Source organism: Silene latifolia, chromosome 10 (assembly GCF_048544455.1).
Source record: "Silene latifolia isolate original U9 population chromosome 10, ASM4854445v1, whole genome shotgun sequence".
In the NCBI taxonomy this organism is placed as follows: Eukaryota; Viridiplantae; Streptophyta; class Magnoliopsida; order Caryophyllales; family Caryophyllaceae; genus Silene; species Silene latifolia.
In genome coordinates, this window is record NC_133535.1 from 31732427 (window position 1) to 31740611 (window position 8185).

At 36.3% G+C, this 8185-nt stretch overlaps 1 protein-coding gene across 1 annotated transcript; it reads left to right on the forward strand.

Annotated features, from left to right (window-relative positions):
* Window positions 1-95: 95 nt before the first annotated feature.
* LOC141605450 (uncharacterized) lies at window positions 96-3522 on the forward strand. Its single transcript, XM_074424224.1, has 10 exons — window positions 96-226; window positions 320-381; window positions 962-1081; window positions 1222-1321; window positions 1603-1683; window positions 1783-1832; window positions 1936-2086; window positions 2192-2248; window positions 2630-2751; window positions 3177-3522. The coding sequence occupies exons 1-10, from the start codon at window positions 122-124 to the stop codon at window positions 3385-3387; spliced, it is 1059 nt and encodes a 352-aa protein (XP_074280325.1). The 5' UTR covers window positions 96-121; the 3' UTR covers window positions 3388-3522.
* The last annotated feature ends 4663 nt before the right edge of the window (window positions 3523-8185 follow it).

The window sequence follows — 8185 nt, forward strand, 5'->3', positions numbered from 1 at the left end:
AGCAAAAGGGAGAAAACCCCACTTGATGCATGCAGCCAGTAGGTAGTACGTGGCTGATTCTGAAACCTGTCATTGAGTTTGAAAAGTAGACTGCAACTTAATAACGTATATATACACATGTATGATTTTCTATCATCCATTTATCTGTAATAAAACCCTATTGATGCTACAAGTACAGTTACAATTACAACTTTCACTGCCAAATTTCACCATGTTTCTCATCAAGGTACCTTAATTATCTCCCAACTTAATCCTTTCTGTTTATCATTTTTAATAATCTGTTTCACTTTATTATTATTATGTTGCATAATTACTGTAGGCATGGAGAGTTGCAGCTTTTGGTGTCTATGGTTACCTTAACTTCACCAAATCTGCCTTCTTGTATGTCAACCTCAATACTATTTTCAGCTACCCTTTTTTATTTCTCAGTTTCGCAATGGAATAAAGCTAAATGACTCACTAATTTGCTAAATTGAAATGGGTCAAATTGAATGTCTTTAGGAACAATTACAAGATTTCACCTTGGTAAAACATCTCCCCTAATGGCTAATGGCTAATGGGTGGAGAATAGAGTTTATGTTCCAATTTTCTCCACACCCCGTCCCGTCCTGCAACATGTACCAAATACCAATGTTAGTTGCATGATGGCTTCTGTTATAACTGCAATGTTATGAATATTAGTCGAATTTAGGATAGATGCATACAATTACTACGACGCTAGGAGGGTATTGCTCTAACCTAAGTTGTTTTATTCGTTATGATTCTTATGCGTACACCATCTTTAGAGTACTTGCCTTGCTCTTCTCTTTTGCCAATTTCATTTCCGGACATTCAATGTTCCGCGGTTTACTGAAACTGCCAGTGGCCTCTTTTATTTTTGAGATGGGGCGTTGATCGACTTGATTGTGCTCCTAAGGAATGTTTATGTAAATATGTAAATGAATTTTTTTCCATCATGAAGGGAACATTCAAAAAACTTTAAAGTGGAAGATATGCGAGCACGAATGGATGGCAAAAATTGTATTGTTACAGGTGCAAATTCTGGCATTGGGCTTTCAACTGCTGAGGGCCTTGCTTCTAGGTATTTTAATCAACACATTGTGGTTTATACTTTATATGTTTTATTTGTGGTTATCTATTATATTTACACTTTCTTATGGTCATAGATTCGAAGTGAAACGATGAACTATCTCCATCAATTTATGCCTTTTGTTTTTACAGAGGAGCATCTGTCTACATGGTTTGTCGCAGCAAGGAGAGGGGAGAAGCTGCTCTTTCTAAAATACAATCGGCTACTGGAAACCAGAACGTTTACTTAGAGGTATAAACTGTACCTTGCGTTTTGTATAGAAGTTTCGTATCTCCCTAAGTCATCTGTAGATTTATAGTTTACTTTTTCCTACTTGGTACACGAAAGATCTATGCTTTGCGCTACCTTACATCTTGGCACAGCCCATGATCACCTCTAAAATGTGCTCCCTCCCTTCAAATCCAAACACCCACCTTTTTTGTGAGAGGGATTTTGAATATATGGGGTGTTTGGATTTGAAGAAAGCGTTAGTATTTTGCTGATTACAATTGTTTCCTGAATCATCTGTACAGATTTGTGATCTCTCTTCAGTAAATGAAATTAAGACACTTGCTGCAAAGTTTTCTTCAAAGGGAATCCCCGTTCATGTTCTAGTAAGCTTGCTTTCATATGAGCTGTAATTTGTTTGGGTGCCGTAACTAGTAACTACTCTAATTTACCAACTTGAACACAAAATCCTTTGGTTTCTACAGGTCAACAATGCTGGAATTATGGAGGATAAACGGACCCTAACTCCAGACGGGTAATTCGGACATTCTTTTGTTATTAGAAATCTCCCACCCTATTCCTGCAACATTTTGACATGCTTTTGGGTTTTTCTAATCGATGTATGTTTTTATTTCCAGCTTTGAGATGAATTTTGCAGTAAATGTTTTGGGAACTTATACCATTACACAGTCGATGCTGCCATTGTTGGAGAAGGCTGCTCCTGATTCTCGAGTTATTACCGTAGCTTCTGGTGGCATGTACAGTTCTCCATTGACTTCAGATTTACAGGTAACTGAAATCCAAGGAACAATAGTGTTCATTAGCTCTCTTTCTTTGTCATTTTTCTTTGCTCCTAAACTATCTGTAGCATGTCATTGTTTCATCTTAATGAAGTACAGTGAAGAAAACTTTGATGGCACAATGCAATATGCTCGAAACAAACGGGTTCAGGTATGAAAAAGATTTTTTTTGGCAGCATATGTTAATTTCCTTCCATTTTTCTTCATTCACTATTATGGCATAATAACATGTACGGTCTCTTTAACTTCCACTGTTTATCTAATGTCCTGGTCTGTAATCTGCTGTCAGTCTTTCAGTGAAGAAAACTTTGATGGCATAATAAGTTAATATCAACTATTAGTGTTTAGTTCATCACTCCGAAACCCTAATTCTCATGCAATTTGCATAAATATTACAGTATATTACTTCACAATTCACATGCTGATAAGCAGCATATTTCTAGCAGGTCATGTATTCCGAAACTGTCGTATCTTTCATATCATTGAAAAAAGGATATAAATGATAAAGATACCTTTGTTTTGTGCGTCGCAGGTTGCATTAACAGAAAAATGGGCTGAGATGTACAAGGATAAAAGAATAGGATTTTATGCTATGCATCCAGGTTGGGCAGAGACGCCTGGCGTTGCGAAAAGCATGCCTGGATTTGCTGACAGGTAAGAGCTAAGCTCATTGTTTTCAGCTTTATCATGAAGATCCTAACTAGACTATTAGTGCACAGAAAGTCTGGTTTATGGCGCAATACTGTGGAGTCTGGGGATGAGTTGAGCTACATCATCCTAATCCCTATATATCAGCATCTGAATCTCTGAAAGCCAGAGTACGCATCACTTAATGTAGGGAAACCATGGCATTAAATATGTGCCAGTAGTTGCTACTGCTTTGGCTCTAAAAAGTTATTAAACCACAATGTGAACGTGTGTTTATGGCGCAATACTTGTTATTAGGCCAGAAAATCTGATTCCAAGCTCATACGTACTTAATACCAAAGTGACACGTTAAACGCTTTTAATGAAGGTTGATCAAAGTTTTGCGCATATGAAATGTAATTCTATTTCCCTAATATTTTGATTTATGTCAGGTTATCTGGGAAACTTCGAAGCAGCGAAGAAGGAGCAGATACTGTAATCTGGTTGGCTTTACAACCCAAGGAGAGATTAGTGTCTGGTGGATTTTACTTTGACAGAGCTGAAGCACCCAAGCACTTGCCATTTACAGCGACTGCTGGATCCCATTCTATCATTGATTCAATAATGGACGCTCTTAAATCCTTATCTGGCATTGCATCGTAGACTCAATTTTGAGAAAAAAACTCGACACGAATTTATGTTTAGTACGGAGTACTTCATAATTTCATATGTAGATCCCTAATCTTCATAACCGGAGGAGTCTTCGTTATGATTAAGACAGAGGTCCTATGAGCAACCTGTCTCGGGTTTTATACTCCCTTCCCCTATGTATTGTACTCCGTACTACACTTGTACTTTGACAACAAAAGAAAAATTCTGATCTTCTCGGAGATAAGTGATAAAGTTATGTAAGCATTTTCAAAAGTTGAAAAAAATACTTTGTAAATATATACGGAGTAGTTGTTAATCATCTATGGTTCCCACTAAATTTCTGCTGTGGCTTGTTGTCATACAATCAGAAGGCTTGCTCAGTTAGCTGCTGATAGGCTCAGATTTCTACTATCTATTTAGAGTACTTTTAGGCATAATAAGCGGCATTCGGAAGCGGTTTTGGCATGATATGCTTCGTGTTAGCACTTCCGAGTGTTGGGTTCTTAACAAAAAGTTTTAACGAGGTTTTGAGAGGTGCTTGAGGTCAAGTGAAGTCCCAAAGAAAGCTAAGGAACAAGCACCAAAGGACTAAGGAAGAAGCCATCCAAGAAAGGAGCAAAAGGAAGAATTGAAGACAAGTTTCCAGCATGGAAGTCGCACCGTGCGACTTTTTCTGGGTTACTCCATTTTGTTACGGGATTTCCAATATCTTAAGGCCCATTAATCCTTTTTAGGCTAGGACTATATATAGATGCAAACCATTAGAGTTTCATCATCTTAGACTCTAGTGTGGTAATCAAGTTGTAATCTTTGGTTTGTTTACATTTTAATTGGGTTTTTAGATCTACTATGGAGAACTAATCTCCCTTCTTAATCCAATCCTAAAGGTGTAATCTTTTTGTTGTAAGACACTAATCTTTCCCTAATTTTTATTATTATTGTTAATCCCTTGTGTTTAATGTTGGATCTTGGATTATTGTTTGATTAAAATAATTAAGTATGGCTTTATCTTAACAATTTCCTTAATTCATTTTTGTTAGAATTGTTAAGTGTGATTTCTTTGCAATTTTATTACGTAGTTGCTCTTTCATGGACGAAGATTACTCTTTCGTGGACTTTTTCCCATTACTTTTCCATAATTTACCCTTAGCCAAAAAAAAAATAAAAAAAAAAATAAACGAACTCTTTCTAATCTTTTCCTCTCAAAATTAATCAAATCCGTGAAATTACTCAATTATGAACGCTAATTTCCATCTCGATCAAGTAATTATTCTGATTATTAACATTATTAACTTTGTTATATCAAATTAGGGAAATTAAATTAATCTAAACTAATGAAATTAGGGTTTAAAAAGCCTATTGTCAATCCTTTTGATTTTATCTAGAAATCATTGAAAATTTTGTGGTATTCGTCGTTTCCTTTGCAATTGAAAATCTGCGTATAAAATTTGGTGTTATGCCTCTAGGCCCACCCAAATTGATTTCTTGGGTAGCACAGTATTGAGCGCACCATAGCCATATTTCCATTTGTTCATGAAAATCATTTTACTGAAGTCATGTATTGTTGAGTCGCAAAACTTTTGACCGGTGGTTTGGGAGAGGAATTGTGGTGGTCCGGTGATTTGGATGGTGTAGTAGCTAGTGTGGATGGTGGTTTATTGGTGTGAGTAATAGAGAGATTTATTAGATTTGAAATAAGGTGGAAGAAAGGGTGTAGAAATAGCAAGGGTATAATGGTCATTTATGTCCATGATTGAGTAAATCATGTCCATGAATGAGCATAACCCTTATGGTTAACTTGTAATTGGGCATTAATTGTGTTCATTGTGTCCAATTAGCCTTGTTGAATCTCTCATACTTTTATCTTCTTGTTATTTAAGCCAATGTATGCAACTTCTTCTACTTGGATTATGTAATGAGTTGGGTTAGTGATTGATTAAGTGTGATTCCTTGTCATTAACCACTATTAAGGAGGTTTAGGGGAGAAATCTGCACAATAAGGTAATAATAATCAATTGGGGAATTATTTGTGTCAAGGATCAACCATTAGAGGACCACTAATAGGATTGGGTTAAGTCTCTTCCCATATTTGATAATTTCCATCAATTACTTGCTTGCTTGCCTTTTATTGTCTTTGATTTCATTTTGCTTGTGTTTTGAATCCAACCAAAACCCTCCTTATTTACATAACGTATATGCTAAATCCAACACATAAATTGCTAAATCCAACACATTTTTTACATCGCTTTCCAATTTTACCCCTCTCATTTTCACACACAAATGGAGAAACATTAATTAAAAAGTAATGAAATCCCAAAAATAAACCCAGAACCACCCCCTGCCACCTTTCTCCGACCATCCTCCCCTCCCCCTCCCAGCGCCCCTCCAAATGCCGACCAATACGTGGCCGAATAACCCAGAACTAACAACCCCACGCCAACCCCTTCAACAACCGCCCTACACCAATCCCTCATCAACTGCCCGACTCCCGCCGCCCAACAACCACAGTGCCGACTCCAAAAAAACCCAGGGATTGCACGCCGACCACCCAAGTCCGGCCGAATCAACGACCACCGTCCACCAACGACCACCCTCCTCAACAACCTATCCAAACCCTAAACCCTAAATCTAAAAACACCCCTTTAAAAAACACAGTCATCCAATCGATTAAAAGCGTATATTAGTAAAATTATTTATAAATGAAGGAATTAATTGTGATATTAGGAATTAAGATCAATACTTGTTGAATTACAACGAGATTGTTTACGGAGTAGGTTTTTTGAAAGAGAAGAGGGAGATTTTTTTTAAACGAAGGGTAGTTATTGAATTATAGAGGTAAAGTGTGCGAGAAATAGTAAAATAGCGTGCGGGATTTAGCAAGTCCCTTACATAATTGTTTATTAATAATTGCAATTGTTCTAATTACATAATTGAAAACCAAATACAAAACCCCCCCTTCCTTTGGGTTCGACCCTTGCTTACCATTCTTACTGTAGTTCAATTAGTAGGTAATTAGTGAGGTATAAATTGTTAATTTGGCTGCTTTTAATTGCGACGTTTTAGGCGTGTCAGCTGCTCTTTCATGAAGCGGCCGCGTTATTTTTTTTCCTTTCCCTTCAAATCATGGAGAAAGAATGACAACAACACCAAGAGCCAAAACCGCTGTCCTTGACGGGCTGAAAGTCGTATGCCTGTCAAATGTAAATTTATAATCTCTTACTTACTAAACTATTAAAACAGTAATATAGAGAAAGTAAGGGTCGAACCTACAAGGAAGGACTAAGTCAAATTAAGTGAATGCTAATGTAGAGTAAAGTAACTAGTTTTTTTTTTTTTGGGGGGGGGGGGGGGGGGGTAGTTTTTTCGGTTTAATTAATCTAATAAAGTAAGACTAAGCAACTAATGAAGTAGATAAATTCAAATGGTTTAAAAGGTCTTAGATCCAAGCATATATCCACACTCAATAACAATTGATCATTGTAAGACGGTTTCAATTACTAATCTTGATTACTCTATCGTGAATGTAAAATTCCAATTCTCCTTACGAATAGTCAATTAAAACGAATCCCGTTCTTAATCAACCCTATCTATTAAACAACCCTAACAATCCAGTTCAAGGTTTAATTCAATAGCAGCAATATAATTTAGAGAATTCGATAGAGAATAAATAGCGCATACAATCCAGTTTTACTTTAGATATTTATGTGAATCGCTTCTAAGTACTAATATCAACGTATCCGATTCAATACCAATTCTTAGATGTTACTAGTGTAAAGTTAATCAAAAAATCGTATTCAATCAACAATATCAACAACAGAATGACGAAATCGATTACTAGTTGTGCACCTAGCAATTATCAATCAGCATTCATATAATTAAGAGCTTAGCAATTCACAATAATCAAGAAGAGAAATTAAAATATTCAAACTCACAACCGGATTTAGAGTGCTTCAATCGCTTGAATCCAAGATGAAAGATTAGTTACACATAGTCTTGATGAAAATAACAATATGGTTTTTCTCTAAAAGCTGCGTAAGTCTCTTCTAAAACTGAAATAATAAGTTATATAGTAATAAGGTAAAATCCCTAGATTAGGAAATAAAGTATTACTACTACTAATAATAACGGAACAAACCGAGTAAAATAAATAAACAAGCACGAGTCTAACGATGCTGAATTACGCGACCAAAGCACAAACAGCTGTCAAATGTAGGTCGCGCTTCGGTCGCGCCTCTGTAACACCCCGGCCCAAACCGGGTCGGGAGCGGTTACTTATGATAGCTCACCAGGCTGTGTACATGGCCTACAGATCAACACGGGTCCTTTATAGAGTATTTTATCCTCACTCATGCGCATCCCGGAAACCTTCCCAGGAGGTCACCCATCCTAATAATACTCCCAGTCAAGCACGCTTAACTTTGGAGTTCTTTCGCATGGATGACCATAAAAGAAAGTGCACTTTGTTGATATGAGTCGTACTTCCAATCCCTTTAAGAACTAGTCATTTAAGCCTATCACTGGACCTCTTCAATTACCGTGGGGTGTTACAGATACTGTAACACCCGCGTTTTATCCGTCATAATATTAGTTAGTAGGGAGTTTTAATTTCATTAAACTATTTTATAATATTTCATAAGCCGCCGTATTTATTCAAGTAAGTTATTTTTATAAATTATTCTTATTTCCGAAACCTTAGATTTTTGTTATAAATTATAAAACTAATTATTTTCAACTCATAGTTTAATATCGGGATACGTATTTGTTTATATAGGCCGCATTATTTTAATGTTGTATAAGACCATTTTGATGC

What these genes read in the sequence shown, in the direction of transcription:
- LOC141605450 (XM_074424224.1), top strand. Translation starts at nt 122, where the DNA reads ATGATTTTCTATCATCCATTTATCTGTAATAAAACCCTATTGATGCTA. An exon ending in ACCAGAACGTTTACTTAGAG is followed by an intron (nt 1,322 to 1,602) that starts GTATAAACTGTA and finishes TCATCTGTACAG; the next exon opens with ATTTGTGATCTCTCTTCAGT. An exon ending in GAATCCCCGTTCATGTTCTA is followed by an intron (nt 1,684 to 1,782) that starts GTAAGCTTGCTT and finishes TGGTTTCTACAG; the next exon opens with GTCAACAATGCTGGAATTAT.